An 18,095-nucleotide genomic window follows, 5' to 3' on the forward strand; every position below is an offset into this window, starting at 1 on the left:
AATAGTGACCAGAACGAGGGAAGCAACAGCCGCTCTTTGCCACACGCGGCGCATTCTGTAATATTCCCTACATCCTGCTAGACGGCGTCTGAGGGTGTTGAGGAAGTAATTATAAGAGGAACATCGAAGGGGGCTTGACAAGGACGATGAAGTACCTCAAACCTGGTTCTGAAGGAAGCCGTTGAGAGAAGTCGCCTCTGTGACTGGGGCCTGACGTAGAAGAGAAAGAATTTTAGATCTTGTTCCAGAGAACAAAACACAATATGGGGAAGCTCTCTCTGTTGGGATGAAGGGGGCAGAATGTTAGTCCAGACTTTTCCTACAGGGCTGTGGTCACCCAGGTAAGTATCTCAGGCTTCGTTCCCTTTGGCTGCAGACTGTAGATGACGGGCCGTGATGTCCACCCCGCAGGGTTTTTGTGAAGACCAAAAAACAGGAACGTGTGCAAATATTTGAAAAACCAGAAATGATAGCACAAATATGAGGTAATGATATTATTATTAAGTAAGACTAGCTGGTGAAGACTTTAAATCCAAGAGAAGGCAGGATTACAACATACAAATTATTCAGAAGTGAGAGGGCCTTTCTCAAGAAGTCATGAGTCCGCTGTCACGGGAAGTCTTCAGACACAGACCAAGATGTCAATGAATGAATTGTATGGGTTGGAGCCGATGGCCTTCTAGTGCCTTTCTGACACTGATACTTCATGATAGGGAAGTTAAAGAATGTGGGGTCAGGCACATCTGAGAGAATGTGCTCGTGGCCAACAGAGTAAATGTTTAATTCAGCATCTGCTAATCACTCTGTGCCAGAAACTGCAAACATTTAAATGTTAAGTACATTAAAAACATTGAATGCATTTAAAAACAACAACTAGTTACCCGGGTGTTGGATTTTTCTCTACAGCCCTATTGTTAAATTTACCTTTGCATTAGAAGTAGGGGTTGAATTGGCCCCCTAGTTCTCCTGTAGGTCTGTTGATGTCTGAATATGCAAAGTAAAATGGAATTCTTAATGCTTTCTTATACCTCTTTGCAGTGTCTCATAGGAGAGGACTAGGTATCGCCCCTGGTGTCTAAGCCAAATCCTGAGTTGATTGACAACGCTACTCCTTTAAGACTAAGATTTCCTCTGGCTGTAATTTTGCATCTAGTCTTCTATTTCTTTCTTTCTTTCTCTCTCTCTCTTTTTTTTTTTGCCCTGAACTATTGGGTAACATCAGTGACTTTTGCCTCGATCCACTCCTGATTGGCTGCTTTCCAGTGGCAGAGAGATGAATGGATCCTTTTGTGTAGGGAGTTTTGTAATTCAGTGAAGAGTTTAGAGCCTTGCCAAAGGCAGTATGTGGGTATTTTGCACATATTATAGATAACGTGTGTATATCAATAATGTAACGAAGGTAGGTAGCATTCATACCACTGTGGGTGGCAGCTAAGCGAGAGGCAGCTAAATTTCATTTTCAATATATTAGAGGCTCTCCTTTCTAAGTCAATCAGAAACAGTTGTTGGTCTGTTATTTAAAGAAAAAAGTCAAGGCAGGGGATTATAGAAACAGGAGGGAGTGAGTGGGGGGGAATAAATATTTTAACTTAAAACATATATATGTATATGTATACACACACACACACACTTTACGTGCTGAGTGTTTTATAAAAGACCAAGGACTTTTCTTTGACTATGCCTCTGCCTACTGCCAATCCAGGTAGTATTTTTTGCATGAACCACATCCATTATGTATCATCTACAATTTCTAGTTTTTCATTTCTTTGAAGAAGAAAGAAGTTTCAGGATAATTTGTTGAACAACCTGAGAGCAGGATTCTTCTAGGGTTGTTTTTTGTTTGTTTTTTAATTAATTAATTAATTGATTGATTAGAAAGCAAATGGGGGGTGGGGAGGAGCAGAGGGAGAGGGAGAGAGAGAGAGAGAATCCCAAGCAGACTCCATGCTAAGCATGGAGCCTGACGCGGGGCTCGATTTTATAACCCTGAGATCATGACTTGAGCTGGAATCAAGAGTTGCATGCTTAACCAACTGAGCCACTGAGGCACCCCAGGATCCTTCTAGGTTTTTATGATATTCCTTTTGTTATTTCTTCTATAGCCGTCTCTCTGACATCTGAAATTAGGAAAAGACTTAGGTGTGGTAAAACATATATGAATTTAACCTTTTAACCATTGTTTAGGGATATAATTCAGTGGCATTAAGTACATTTACAGTGTCATACAACCACTACCTCTCACTATTTCCAGAAATTTCCCATCATTCCAAACAGAAACTCTGCACCCATTAGATAGTAACTCCCCGTTTTCCCTACTCACCGCCCCTGGTGACTTCTATTCTACTTTCTATCTCTATGAATTTGCCTATTCTAGGTGCCTCATGGAAGTGAAATCATATATTATTTGTCCTTTGGTATCTGGCTAATTTCACTTAGCATAATGTTTTCAAGATTCATCCGTGTTGTAATGTGTCAGAATTTTGTTCATTTTTATGGCTAAATAATAGTCTGTTATGTGTATATAGTACATTTTATTTATATTGTTTGTATATCTATTGATGAACACTAGGGTTGTTTTCACTTCTCAGCTATGGTGAGTAATGTTGCTGTGACCATTGGGGCGCAAGTATCTGTTTGAGTCCCTGCTTTCAGTTCTTTTGGTTATATACCTAGGAGTGGAATCACTGAATCGAATGGTAATTCTGTGTTTACCTTTTTGAGGAACCGCCAAACCATTTTTTTTTAAAGTGTTTTTAAAGCAACTTGTCTGTAGTGAAGAATTTCCAAAGCATTCAACTTGGTTTTCACAGAAGCAACAGCTCTCTTAACTTTGGCGTCTGTGTTTCATCATTTCTAGACCATTTGATTTCCCTGGATAATTACAATATCAAGTCCAACTATCATACACAGGTTTAGAAACATACACAGTTGATATTTGCTAAGCATACAACTCAATGGGTAAGACCAGAAGTTTTTGGAACATACTAGAGAGTAATTTTCCAGCAATGAACCCCAGCATAAGCCAATATATATTATAGAGCAAATGGAGAATACCTGTTAATCTGACTAGTTAAGTAGAAGCCAGTTAAGAGATCGTCTAGTATTCAGCTAAACTATCTTTGTCATGATATGCGATGTATAGAGGAATTTAGAAGCAACTCTGGTTCTAGAAAAAAACAACAGCTGCAGATCCACGACTGTTCACGTTCAATACACTTGTTGGGAGACTGGAGAAAGATGACAACAAAGGCTAAAATGGAGTGGGAAGTTGACTGATCTAGTCATTTTTGTATAAACTCTTGAATTTAAGGAAGTCCTAATTGATAATAGCAGTGGGTTGATTTTCTTCCCTTCCAGTTTAATTTTGTGTGGGTGATAAATGGAAGATAAACAGGGAATAGGGAGGCTGTGCCTATTCTTAGAAAGAAGATACCTTTCAAGTTAAGATTTCAGACTTTGAGATGTGATTAGAAGGTTTTCTAGCCAGTTCTGAAACAACACCACGAAGTTGTAGGAGGAGTACTTTCATAGAGCACCATTCATCCTAGTTAGTGACCCAAGTGATTAAAGGCTTGGGAAATTGCCCCTCTAAATATGGGCTAAAGGAACAGAGTTTATTTAGCTTAGAGAGAGAGAGTGGGCATGCTGAGGGGGACTTAATAATAGTCTCCAAGAATATGAGGGATAGTCTATGAGTGATGGAAAGCAGCTGTTTCCTGTTTCCACTGAGGACTTGGTAAGAACGAATGGAGTTCGGTTGCAACAAGTGAGTTTAAGAACTCCTTGGCCATAAAGTTTGAGACAGCAAACCCACAAGACCAAAGCCACCTCTCTCTGTTTCAGAATTGTGCAGCTAACTAGCTGTCATTCTTGGGTGGTTTAAATGGGCTTGTTCTTGAACTAGCAAAAAGACATAGAGGACCTATCAGTCAGGTGAGAATATGAAGTTGTCCACTGTCAGAACCTACTGGTGTTTTGTGGCTGAGGAAGCACTTACTAGAAGATGAGATTTAAGAAAGAAAAAAAGTTTTAGAATCTCTTTGCTCCCTTTTGGTCTGCTTTTAAAGCAAGATCATCTAGGATTACCCCTTCTCTCTGAGGTGAAGAATTTCCATAGATTTGCTGGTATGTGTTTTTTCTGCCCATTTGGTCAATACAGTCATTTTAAAAAAATTCTGTGTCTTCGCTGATATTTATATCAGAGATAGATATCATAGACATTTGATATATTTATATATATATATACACACACACAATATGTAATTAATACAACAATGAAAGCAATGTATTGTTCCAGACATTGTGTCGAAGTGTTAGGGATATGAAGATGAATGAGACATATATCGTTCTGATTAGGAGCAGGCAAATATAAAAACATTATGAAATAATGCCTCAGTATAGGAGGTCCACTAGGGGAAGAAATTTAAAATCAGAAAAATGCATGCTGGACTTGCTACTAATTTTTAAGCAGTGAGGCAGATGGAAATGCCTGAAAACTTCTCAACTGTTGTTTTATCCTAGCTTAGGTTAAATATTATACTATTTATTATAAATTGGATACCATTTATTATAGATTGGATATGTGGTGTCTTATTTGCCCAACTGGGAGTGTTTTCAAGGCAAGGTTTAATTTACAGAGGATTGGGCTGCTGTGAAGCTGTATCTTTAAAGTGATGAGTTTATGTCGGCATTAACTGTGTATACATTCCACACATTATATTTCCATCTTGTTCCAACATTTATTTTAATCTTATTAAAAAATCTTTACTTCTATCCCTGAATGTTTTTTTGTCATCTGGAAGGGGGTAGGGATGAAATGTGATTCAAATCTGACCCCCATAACTCTTTGGTCTTCAAAATCCAGCACTGAAGTGGGGAAATTAGGGGATTGCTTGGCATCCTCTCCCTGCGTGTTCACCATAAGGCACTGCGTGGGTTACCGAACCTCCCTGAGTCTCAGTTTTCTCAATCTACTTTACAGAAATGTTTGGAGGATGAAACGAAATGAAATAATGTGTGCCCAGCCCAGAGCCCAGTGTGCCCAGCCCTCAAACCGTGTTTACTTGCTTCTTTTAATTCACCAAGAACGTCTCTTGCCTGTGGTAGGATCATGATTGCCTCTGGATCGTCTTCACTTAGTGGGGTGTGTTGACCCTCAGGGGCAAGACGGTAGAGTAGGTTCTGTCTACAGTCCCTTGAGGGCCCCCCCAAAGTTCCATTGTGAGAATCTCTTCTTTTCTAAACTTAATCTTGCTAGACTTTAAAAAAAAAGTCTACCCTAATGCCAAATATTTTAGGAAGCATTTGTTGCTATTACCTGAAACAAGTCATGTATGCACATGGAAGAAAAGTGCCTTCTAAAATCAGCAGGATGATTATGCTTTTTTGTTTTGCAAGGTTGAAAGGAGAGTAAGTAAGTCTTCTAGATATTCAGATAGTCATTCAATAGACACTGATTAAATTGAGTGCTGTGCCTGGAAATGGTGTCAAACTGAAGACGTGATCACTGCCCTGGGGAAGCTTATGAACTTGTTGGAGACACCAACCCACATGCATGAAACAAGCCCAGAATAGTTAGACTCAACATCAGGAAGGGCAGTAAAAGCCCCTAAGTACTGAGGGAAGGCAAGATACAGTTTTGGGTAGGGATTTAATAGAGCTCTAGGAGACTTTTGAGATCTTGGTTTGACTGGTTCATAAAACACTATCATTTAGAGACAGAGTTTTTAAAAACCACCTAAAGTGTTCACTTCTTATAGAAACCCAAGAACATACTAATGCACTTGCTCTTTACATATTTGAACTAAATGAATCCTTCGAAAGTCTCAGTGTTCAGGCTGATTGGCTTTCAGAGTCTCAGTCACACTGTGCCAGACTGCTCCTGCCCCAATTCATTCTTTGTCTGCAGGAGATGGAATGTCTTTATCAATCATAACAAGTCACATGGAGAGTAAAAATCCCAGCTGGAGACTTACCTCAGAAGCTGAGGTGTGCCACATGTATTAATGTGGGTGGATTTAGGAACCAGGGTTAGGACCTTTTCCTCTTTATTAGAAGGAGATTTATAATTCGGGGCCTTTAGAGCGTGATCATGGGTCCAATCCTCTGGACTGGCCCGCTCCTCCTGTACCTCCCCACCTCCCAGCTCCCCAAATTAAAAAGCAGAACAACAAAACCATTAACCTAATAGCATAGAATTTATGGCTGAAATCTTACAAAGCTTATGTCAGCAAAGTAAAATAATGACTGTCACTTTCTCTTAGACACTTGGCTTTATGGTTCCTGTCACCTTTATCATAACACACAGCTGACTTAGGAGCTCTATTTTTCATGGCACGTGGCCTGGTGTCACGCTTTTACGCACACATGCTGTCAGAGGACGGTACATGGGTGCACCAGAGCGGAGCTCAGTTTAGATAATGAATTGCAATGCTGTTAATGGTTTTGGGTTAGTCATGCTGACCTTATGCCAACTGAGCTTGTTCCCTTTCTCTCTCCTTCTCTAGATTCTCAAATCCAAAGATTTAACGTCTCCAACCCAGCGCTACATTGACAGTAAAGTTGTCAAGACGAGAGCAGAAGGCGAATGGCTTTCCTTTGACGTGACTGACGCCGTCCATGAATGGCTCCACCATAAAGGTTACAGCCGCCCTCTGTCCTCGCCCCTAGATGCTCAGTGGCCCCACGTTACTGTAAGTTGATTGCAGAGTTAAGGCTATTGTCACACATCCATATGACCTCCTTGACTTCATGTTTTCCAGACAGAAACCTGGGATTTAAAATAAGTTTGCACTGTCCCTGCTGCACCTTTGTACCATCTAATAATTACATCATTCCCAATAAAAGCGAAGAGCTAGAAGCAAGATTTGCAGGTAATTGAAACTTGGTCATACGACGTGGGGGAGGGAAGGGCCTATATTGATAATCTCATGGGGGGTGAAGTCGGTTTGCATGTGAAAACGGGATTGTTTGGTGAGACCTGGGGAGCTGTAATTCTTTGGGTAAAGATAAGGTTGGAGAAAGATCTATATAAAGGCAGAAAGGATTGGGACCAAGCAATTGGGACCTGTTTACACTGCTCCATGCCCAGTGAAGACTTGGCAGTCCTAACTGACTCATTCATCAACTTTCCAAACTATTAGTCAGTTAAGCCCTTTATTCTTCATTTAAGCAAGACAACATTCCAGCTATGCTGATATGATAGCAGAAGATAGCGTACATTCAAGGGCATCCATTGATAATGCCCCAAGCGCAATGTCAGGAGGCCTACAACCGTATTTCACTTGGGAATCCCCTCATACCATACCCTCTTTACCTCACCTTGCATGTATCATTGCCCTTGGACTGTGGTCAAAGGCTTCTTCTGTAGTGACCTTCATAACCAACAGCCCTTCCTTGGACACTGAACTGCCTCCTGATAGGCGCCTCAGTGAGAAGCGTTCATTGTCGCCTGTGATTGTCTCCTCCACTGTTTCTAGCTGGTGCCCAGTATTTCCAGTGGCTTCCTGACTGGACTTTTAGAATAGTTTATAAAGACATAAGGAGGCTTTAGTTTTTCCCTGTTCCTGCTCATCTCTCAGTGATTAGCCAAAGGTCAAGGAGAATGAGGAGATGCCAAGGGTTGGAGTTGCTTCCCCGATTAGCTAACCAATTTGGACAATGTGAGGTAAGAGGGAAGCCGGCCGTGTGCTCGTGCCACAGTGACCCCATACCACCTCACCAGGGAGCTGACTCCCCTTCCCCAGCTACCGCCACCCGGGACCTCCATCCACTTGCAGAAGGCTACAGTGGCCCTTGCTCATGGAAAAATACTCCCGGAGGTCCAGAGATTTATTTCAGTCTCTAACCTAGCCATGATTCTCTAGAGTGTGGAGATTAAATGCTTAAACTGGCAGTCTCTTGAGCATGCTTTGGGGAGCTCGAGTTTCTAAATCTCAGAAGGAATCAGGAAAGTGTTGAGGATGCCATAAAATAAATGAAAAAGCCCTTTCTTCACAGCTTCCCCAAATAGCATTAGGTAAGGGTGACTTCTGTTTCACTTGAACCTAATTCACTGCAGTTTCGTGTAAGTCTCGGGTTGTGTTCATGAGGAAAGTCTTTTGAGTTGAGTAGTCTGAGGAAGAGAGGGAACTGGCGGGTGACAAGGCATGTTCTTTTGCTGTGCGTTCAGTCGCTGAGGGGCTGAACACAGCCTGCACTGAGGGTTGACTAAAATAAACTACCTAGGTTGCCCTTGGACTATGGTCAAAGGCTTCTTCTGTAGTGACCTTCATAACCAACAGCCCTGCCTTGGACACTGAACTGCCTCCTGACAGGCGCCTCAGTGAGAAGCGTTCATTGTCGCCTGCGATTGTCTCCTCATGCCATGTCTATTTCCGTGGGGAATGACGGTAGCCAGCTGATGATGCTGTTGTGAGGTCATCACGGCTGTTTGTGACAAGATACAAAGGAAAAAAGAATGGCTGGTTATATTTGATGAAGGTAAAGCTAAATGTTTGTTACCCAAATGCATTTTTTCAAGGTATTGATGGCACCTCCACATATACCAGTGGTGATCAGAAAACTATAAAGTCCACTAGGAAAAAAAACAGTGGGAAGACCCCACATCTCCTGCTAATGTTGTTGCCCTCCTACAGACTTGAGTCACAACAGTCCAACCGGCGGAAGAAGCGTGCTTTGGATGCAGCCTATTGTTTTAGGTAAAGGAAATAAAAATAAAACAAAGTACTTACATCTGTTACCTCTTACACTGCCTTTGTCTTTGTTTATAAGTTGACCTAAACTCCACTCATTGCTTAAGGCCAGGTATAGTACAAGATAGCCGCCATACTTCCTAACGGCATTCTTCCCAGAGGCTTCGAACGGGTTTTCTGTGTGGTATTCCTCAGCCCCTTGCAATGAACCAAGTATGATGTCAGAAAATTATTCCCCTGAAGTTTTTTCCCACATACCTCTGAAGCACTTTGGGGCTGAAGAAGAAAATGAGCTCCCTGCTCCCCCGAGCAAATATAAGGTTACTTGAGGGGTATGATGGCAGATCCTTAACTGGAAAGACTCACCATCTGTATGAAGCCTCACCCCCCACAGTACAGTGCCCATGGCCATACCCTTTTTCACAGAGATGAGAGAAATAGAAGAAGAATGCTATTTATTGTGTCATTAGCTGCAGAATCTGAGAGAGGTGAAAGCAACACAAATTTATTTCCTCCTCCTGTAAGAGTTCATGGAGGAGAGAGTGTGAGTGTTCTCCTGTGGTTTCTTATCAAGCCTCCTAAGAGGAAGTTTCTTTCCTTATTTGGGGAGCTATGGGACAGTGAGGGGTCCTCACTGATAAAGTGCTCCAAGAGTTCATGAGTCAAATGGCTTTTTTTTTGCTCGCCAGAGTCAGAGGTTGCACTGAGCGAGGCTCCACGTGTCTTGATCTCTGGCTCATTCCCGGGTCTAGCGACATGAGATGCAATAATGGATTCATTCTCAAAGGAAAAGGCCTCAGATGGTTCTTTGAAAATAGCTATTGTACTTCATTCGTTTTATATTTGAAAGGGCAATCGAGGCTGACTGGCAAAACTGCCCAGTGTTGGTTGGAAGGGGGGAATTGGTCTCTTCAGCCTCCCCTCTACTTCTATCTGGTCATTCAAGGAAAAGGTTTGATTTTCAAGGTCACAGCCAAGGGACTAGGGGTATAGAATTCCTAAGGGAAAGTAGTCCAGCAGGTCACCATGACATTCCATCGTGAAAGTCATTTGAGATTACTATAAAACCATTGAAACCTAGCCCATGATACTTGCTCATTGGATGCTGTTTGAATGAGTGAAGGAGTCATTTTTCTGGCTTGGAATGAGGGATGGGAGGAAATCAGCTGTAAAATCTCCACTGCTCTTTCTTCTAACAGAAATGTGCAGGATAATTGCTGCCTCCGTCCACTTTACATAGATTTCAAGAGGGATCTTGGGTGGAAATGGATACATGAACCTAAAGGGTACAATGCCAACTTCTGTGCTGGAGCGTGCCCATATTTATGGAGTTCGGACACTCAGCACAGTAGGGTAAGTATTTGCCTCTGTCTCTTCTGAGTTGCTGATGTGTACCTGCCGATAGTATGTCCAGTGAATTCTGATTAGCCTGGTGCCTGTTCAGCATCACACATGAATGGGTCCTGGAGAAATCCTCTTGAGTGGTGAAGAAGAATATGGGGAGTGGGTGAAATCAGAAATAACACTGATCAGTTTGAAGAGTAGGTTTTGCCTTCCCAATTCAATGATAAGCAATCAGAAGGCAGTTTTGGGAATTTTTTTCTTTATTTTATATTGTAAGCAATTGGTAGCTATTGAAAATCTTTTGGAAGCAATATATCACTTGGGGTCATGTACAGCTTGGATGTGAAGGGACCTAGGTCCCCATTTAAAAAAAGGGGCTGTCATCATCTACATCAAGGACTGTCACAGTGGAAAGAACTTTGAGGACCTGGGTTGATGCTTTGGCATAGTGACTCACTAGTGTATGGCAATTAAAAAGTCATTTGACTTCTCGAAATCTCAATACCTCAATTTCTTATCAGTAAAATGGAATGTTTATGTTAAAATGGTCTTTAAAATAACAATGCCAAACTCAAGAGCAGCTATAAAGAGCAAAAAGATGAAATAAGAGAAAATGATTTGAAAATTAGTATTTCCAAGTCTTTTTGAATATCTCTAAAGTACACAAGAATCTAAATATTTTGTCAGATTACTTCAGGGAGGTTAGAAAGCTAATTCAGAGGGCCAGTCCTGGATGGGAGGCCATGGGTTATAGCCCAGATCAGCAAAGACTTTTTCTGTGTCATAATGATGCTTGTCCTAATGCTTTTTCCTGGTACCTCATAATGTAGCATTTTAGAGATAGAAAGGACTTCATAAATTATCTTGTCCAAACATTTCACTTTACTTAAAGAAATTGGGGTCTAGATCGTGTAAATGACTTGGCCAGGATCAAGCAGTTGGTGACAAACCAAAACTTGGAATGCAGGCTTCCTTGTTTTATAACCAAGGACTCCGTTTGCTCTGTCTTACTGAGTCTAATTCCTGAAATGTGGCTACACATTGGGGTTATGCCTCTGTAAATCTCCTTATTAAAGAGGCATTAGAAAAATTGCCTTCACTGCAGGGTAGGAAAATGAGTCTATTGCCAAAAGGATCACATAATGTGCTCGGCTCAATTCAAGAGTTTGGGGGTTATCAATTATTTTAGACAATCTGTCTTATAAAATTCCTCTCTAATTCCTTTGAAAAATCACGTGCTAGTAGAACATGAAGTCTATTTATTTGTACATGCCTACATATGCTAGGCTTTAAATTGGCAACTAGGGCTCTCCTTCCTTCAGCTGTTTTCCCAACTCCCCTGTAGATTTTGGCACTCCAGGCTGACCATGTGCTTGGCCATGTGAGGAAAGCTTGCTCATGCCTGTCCCTTTGTCTGAGCTCTCTGGCCAGGCTGTTTCAACTGGGCCGTGGCAACAGTAGCTATAATGTGGGCAAGGCCCCAGTGCCAAATAGAAACATAATTCCCCTCCCCGATACACAGAGGGAGTGTGTGAAGGCTGAGACCGTGCTTGTTTTTCAAGGAGAGACGAAGAATAACTGTCATGGTCACAAATATGTGGTTTGGACGGCAACCCAAGAAGCCAGAGGTAGCTTAATAAAGTAGTCAGTGTTGCCACACTGAACAGATCTTCTGTCTTAGGCTGAAAAACTCGCAGTGAATCTCGAGGAAAAGGTCACTTGCTGTTTGACTAACACATTAATGGCATCCTTGGAAATGTCTCTTTATCATCACTGGGGAGCCTACATACTTCCATTGGTAAAAGTCCCAAACCCCCTTCGATATAAAACGGAGTTAAGGATATGGGACTAGCTCTAGAACTTTCTCTTCTTTCCACTCTGGGACTGGCTATCTGCCCTCCAACTTAAGCACGACCATTTACCACGTGAAATCTAATGGAGGGGTTGATTATTACTACTGTTGTTGTTTTAAGCAAAATGTAAGAAAGTGAATAATTAAAAATAGAGCTTGCTTTTAGTGTCATTCTTTTTTTTTAAGGATTTTTATTTATTTTTGAGAGAGGGAGAGCACGCACATGAGAGTGAGCACATGTGGGGGGGTGGGGCAGAGGGAGAAGCAGACTCCCTGGTGAGCAGGGAGCCGATGCGGGGCTCGATCCCGGGACCCCAGGATCATGACCTGAGCCAAAGGCAGACGCTTAACCCACTGAACCACGCAGGCGCCCTGGTGTCATTCTTAATTAGCTCTTAACTGCTTAATTCTTACTCATATTTAGGAAGCAATAATAAATGAAAATACTTGTATCTTTTTTCTTTTAAACGAAAATGTAGGTGACATTAAATTGGCCCACAAAGACACAGCACAGAGAGGGTTCACATGCAGACACGTTTCTTTCTATACCTAAGGGTAGATTAAAGCTCTGATGGGAGTTTTAATCAAGCCTGTAATTCTTCTACTTCGTGTATTCACTTCTTCACAGAACACAGCAGTCTCATTTTGCCTTCTTAGGGCTATGAGGTCAAAACAAAGTCCATAGAGTCTCTGAGCTTAAGGGAACTCCAACCTTGGTGGGAATTGGAAATAGACACTCGGTTACAAGGAAGTGTAGACACCGGAGCAAATACTAAGAGGACCAAGTTTTTCGAGGGCCTGGCAAGTGTGTGCGGCAATGCAGTGATCAAAGTCAAGAATTATTGGGGAAACTGTAAAATCTGTTGAATGAGCGATTTTGTGCAATCTGAGCTTTTACAAAATCATTTGTTTACGATGCATGAGGAAAGGATTCTGTAGGAAAATGATGAATTCAGTGATTACTAGGAACACATACCAAGTTGACCATAATTGGGGGTTAAGAGAAGGAAATTGTAAACCCCAACTACTTTAAATTGTCTCCTGAGTGCTGTGACGGATAAGGTAACACCATGGCGCTATGGAATGGTTCTTTTTAAAGTAATTGCGCCCCCCCCCCCTTTTCTGGGTCTTTTCCTACGTTCTCTTTCCTATGTCCTTTCAGGTTCTCAGCCTATATAATACCATAAATCCAGAAGCATCTGCTTCTCCTTGCTGCGTGTCCCAGGATTTAGAACCGCTAACCATTCTCTACTACATTGGCAAAACACCCAAGATTGAACAACTCTCTAATATGATCGTAAAGTCTTGCAAATGCAGCTAAGATTCTTGGAAAAGTGGCAAGATGATAATCCCATGGTGACAATGACCAGGAGGAGGAGGACAAGAACAATGACAATGTTTGTAACAAGAAAACGTAAGAGAGCCTCGCTTCAACAGTGTTAAAAAAAATTTGAAAAAAGCGGTACTAGTTCAAACACTTTGGAAGTCTGTGTTCTGTTTGTTAAAACTGGCATCTGAAACAAAAGAAAACAAAACAAATTGAAGGCTTTATTCTCCATTTCACCTACTCTGTAAGTGAGAGAGACAAGAAGCGAAACCTTTTTTTTTTTTTAAGAAAAAAATAAACACTGGAAGAATTTGTTAGTGTTAATTATGTGAAAGGAAAAAAACCAAACAGGAAAATCCCATTCAGTGGAGTTGCTGTACATACCGTTCCTATCCCATGCCTCACCTGATTTTTCTGTATTGCTATGCAATAGGCACCCTCCCCATTCTTACCGTTAGAGTTAACAGTGAGTTATTTATTGTGTGTTACTATATAATGAACATTTCATTGCCCTTGGAAAATAAAACAGGTGTATAAAGTGGAGACCAAATGCTTTGCCAGGAACTCATGGATGGCTTAAGGAACTTGAACTCAAACGAGCCAGAAAAAAAAGAGGTCATGTTAACGGGATGAAAACCCAAGCGAGTTATTATATGAGCAAGCAAGTCTACGTTAAGATAAAGACCCTGCAAACACATGCTATGTACCAGCTGCGTGAGGAAGCTTCTTGTAAGGTTCAAAACTGAAAAGCCTGTTAATAAAGGAAACTTTCCGTCAGAATAAGTCTGTAAGATTTTTTTTTCTTTTTAATTGTAAATGGCTCTTTGTCAGTTTAGTAAACCAGTGACATGTTGAAATGTTTTGATACGTGTCGGTCCAACTTCAGACCTTAAAGTATTGCTGTATAGGTTTTTCTTCATTTCCGTATATGTAACCATACCTACATTCTTATAATAGATGGGTAGAGAAGCCGCTATAATTGGAAACACATCCGCAGATCTCTTTCGCAAACTATTAAATCAGAACATTAACTACTTTACATGTAATGTGTAAATTTTTACCATATTTTTAATGTTCTGTAATAATGTCAACTATGATTTAGATTGGACTTAAATTGCGGCTCTTTTTAACGATCACTCAGACCTGTGTGTTCCCTTTAGCTGGCCAGGGCTTTGGAGGAAAGCCCCTATAGTTTGTCTTGCACTACAAATATGTGTTTTACAGTAATTTCTCCACTGTGCTTTGTGCATTGTCCAATATTATGACATAAGCTACCTGAGTCCACTTGTCCTTTCGTTTTTCTTTTATAAAAAGGATCGATTCAAGTTCAGTAGTCTTTCTTCATCTAAGCATCGTTACTAATCAATTCAGATGTTAACCAGCTTCTGTGTTAGGAAAATTGGGGACTATGATAGATGTATAGATCACTGAGCTGAAATATTTTCGTTTTAGCAAGGGCCTCAGGATCTGACTGAGACTCAGAATCTTCGTGGCTGAGTGAAGACAGCTTCCTCCAACTTGGTTTAATGGGTAGGTTCACAGAATTCTATGGTTCGTAGAGATCGGACAGTTCATAGGAGACGTCTTTTCCTTTAATCAGGTTTTTCGTGTTCAGGGGGAAATGGAAAGATTGACATTTTAGTTGATTTTTTTTTTTTAAGGGAGAAAAAAAAAAGCCCACTCAGCGTAGTCACTTAGTTGATTCACTAAAGTTGGGGTTTCCATACATGTTCTTGGATGGTTGTTAGAAGTACAAGCCAAATACGCCCATGATCAAGAAATTCTGTTTTTCCCTCTGAATGAGAGTTACCTAGATCTGAGGCTAGAATGTACCTTGCTTTCATAAATGAATGATTTGCCACATCGTTGCAGAGAAGGTAACGTTCCGTCAAGGTCGGTAGGAGGTGTCGGTTTGCCGGTTGTCCCTTCCTTGGCTTGAAGATAAAAAAATTAATAGGTAAAACGATGGCGTATTTGCAGTGTCACCTAGAGGCCAGCATGGTGAGGTGTGGGTCCAAGTGAAGTTGTTTGATTTAGTCCAGTTGTTTGACATTTCCTGACCGTTAGTTAAATGACAAATTGGATTCGCAGGTTTGAAAACTGGAAAAGCAAGAGAGGGGATGCCATGGTAGTAAACGACCCTTGTGTTGGGTATAACCCGATCCCAGAAATGAGTGTGTTGATTTTTTTCCTTCCGTTTTCTTTTAATTCTATGTAAATCACTTTTATTTCTGCAGGCATTTTCCTCTCAGATAGAATGAACTTTTGTTTTGTATTATTTTGTCTTTCCTCATGAATGCACTGATAATATTTTAAATGCTCTATTTTAAGATCTCTTGAATCTTTTTTTTTTTTTTTTTTTTTTTTTTTTTTTAGTTTGGGGGTTCTGTAAGGTCTTTATTTCCCATAAGTAAATATTGCCGTGGGTGGGGAGGGAGGTGGGCGGTAAGGGGAAGATGTTAGTATACGGGTGGGGGGTGGGGCGGTGGTTTTTATATGTTAAGCAGCAGTACAATTTTATGGTTGGCATGGTTTAAAAAAATGGAATATAAGAATAGCTGTTTTGTATTTTGATGACTGATTACGCTGTATTTTAAACATGATGTATGTCTGTTTTGTGGTGCTCTAGTGGTAAATAAATTATTTCAATTGTATGTCGATGCGTTTTTCCTATCACGGGATTATCACTGAGACTAGAGAACACCTCTACTGCCCTGAGAATCATCTCGAGCCGGGAAAGTCCTACATCTTTAAGATTGTGCTTTTATTCTCAAGGATATTCACTCCAGAAATGTCATGTTTTATAGCTCATGAGCCAGGATGTATCTACCAAGGGCTGAAGAAAGCCCTGTGCAGTCTTTTTATTCTCTTGTTTATTGCCATTTGGTAATTGTTTGAGATTTAGTTTCCATCCAGCTTGACTGTCTACCAGAAAAAATGCAGAGAGTTGTTTGAACCATGCCTTGGCTTTCTGGTTCTATGTTCTGCCAACCCCAGGGCCAAAAGAACTGGTCTAGACAGTATCCCCCGTAGCCCCATAACTTGGATGGTTGCTGAGCCAGCCAGATATAACAAGAGCCACGTGCTCTTCGGGATTGGTGCTGGGAGCAGCTACTTCTCTCCGTTCCTCCGGATCCCTGCACCGAAAAACCCCTATTCCCGCAAAGGGCTTTGGCCGTTTCCTTCAAGACCGGCCTTCACAAGTGAGTTGCCAGTCTCGTAATAAATGGAACTAATAAAAAAAGTCGTTGTGGCTCAATCTGGTTGTCTTGCTTTATCTGATGGAAAAACCAGTTTGTGCCCATTGTCGAAACCTCACATAGAAACAACCCATCAATGTAAGTGTTTCGGTGTAATGGAAAATGGTCCCTTTTCTACGATCATCTGTGTTTCATCGTCTATATTAACTCGCAGATAAAGGAAGTGTTTCACTCGCACACAGTGATTTCCTGCCTCTCTGCAAGGTGGCCAGTACCAGGCCTATCGCCCCAGCCCACATCACCTTCGAGTGATGAGTAAGGAAAGGAGGGTAGCAGGTAATGAAGAGAGTCACCTAATACCAACTTGGGCAAGTTTGTCAGCCAGTCTGAGCCTTGTTTCTTTATTTTGTAAAAGAGGAAGAGACTACATGCTTTGCAGGGGGTTGCACGTTTGTTTTTGTGTTCCTGGGGTTAAGTGAATCTACGTATGAGAAGTATTTCCCTTGGCGTTTGGCCCATAGTTGATGATCAGTAAACTGTAGTCTTAATATATTTCTCAACTCGTTCTGGTTTTGGCTTCTTGGCGATTCTATTCTAATGAGCTGTTTGTATTCAGACTGTAACCTGGGCCCGTACTTCCCGGTCTTGAGAGGGAATGTGTAAACCCTCGAGCCTCTTCTTCTCATAAACGGATCAAGCCATCAGTTATTTCTGAGAATATTCTCTAATTCTATTTGTTACACTTTTGGTTCCATGTCTGACAGGAAATTGTTTAAAACAGTGGGGTAGATATTCCTGTAAATCTTTGCTCATGTCTACCAACTAAACCAAAGTTCAAAGTAAAAGAGACAGAGTGGCTATAACTGAATGACCCACTTCCTAAGATGGTGATAGAACTGTGGTTTGCTGAGCTCCTACCAGCTCCTGTTAACCTATTTAACCTCACGTAATACCCTGTGATGTAGGTGGGGTTTTGGGGTTTTTTTTAATTTTGTTGTTTTGGAGTTTTTTGTCCTTGTTTTTGTTTTTTTAATATAGCTCCATTTTGCAGGGAAATAAGCAGGTGCAGAATGGTTAAATCATGTGTGCAAGATCCCTCGGTTTGTAAAGGAAGGGTCTAGAATTTCATTGTCCAGTACATTAGCTGCTAGGCGTATGTGGCTTTCGAGCAGTGGAAATATGTCTAATCTGAGCTGAGATATAACGAAGTGTAAAATGCACAGCAGTTTTCAAAGACCATACCCAAACAAGAATGTAAAATGTCTCATTCATTTTTTATCTTGATTACATGTCTGAATAATACTATTTTGGATATATGGGATTAAATAAAGTATATTATTAAAATTAATTGCACTTGTTTCTTTTACTTTTTTTTAAATATCATTACCATAAAATTTAAAATTACATATGTGGCTTACTTTTGTTACCTTCTGTTCTCTTTCTCCAGCATTTCTTTTGGTTCTTTCTTAGGATTTCCATCTCTCTGCTTACATTGCCCAGCTATCTGTTCTTGCATGCTGTCTACTTTATCCTTTAGAGCCCTTAGCATAGTAATCAAAATTGTTTTAAATTCCCGATCTGGTCATGTCAATATCCCTGCCCAGTCTGATTCTGATGTTTGCTGCCTCTCTTCAAATTGTGTTTTGCCTTTTAGTATGCCTTGTAATTTTTTTCTTGAT

At 40.9% G+C, this 18,095-nt stretch overlaps 1 protein-coding gene across 3 annotated transcripts in view; it reads left to right on the forward strand.

Moving 5' to 3' along the window:
* TGFB2 (transforming growth factor beta 2) overlaps window positions 1-17,764 on the forward strand; it is an 81,463-nt gene extending 63,699 nt beyond the window's left edge. For 2 of the 3 annotated variants that reach the window (XM_026517318.4, XM_026517316.4), the window contains 5 exons: window positions 6,507-6,639; window positions 6,762-6,872; window positions 8,522-8,699; window positions 9,893-10,046; window positions 13,052-17,764. In XM_026517318.4, coding sequence (XP_026373103.1) covers window positions 6,507-6,639; window positions 6,762-6,872; window positions 8,522-8,699; window positions 9,893-10,046; window positions 13,052-13,210 — 735 coding nt within the window. In that variant the 3' untranslated portion in view covers window positions 13,211-17,764. Of the gene's footprint in view, window positions 1-6,506; window positions 6,640-6,761; window positions 6,873-8,521; window positions 8,700-9,892; window positions 10,047-13,051 lie in introns of those variants that run through there. The other variant, XM_044390655.3, reaches the window with a different exon arrangement.
* Window positions 17,765-18,095: the final 331 nt, after the last annotated feature.

This window comes from Ursus arctos, unplaced genomic scaffold (genome assembly GCF_023065955.2).
Source record: "Ursus arctos isolate Adak ecotype North America unplaced genomic scaffold, UrsArc2.0 scaffold_2, whole genome shotgun sequence".
Classification (NCBI taxonomy): Eukaryota; Metazoa; Chordata; class Mammalia; order Carnivora; family Ursidae; genus Ursus; species Ursus arctos.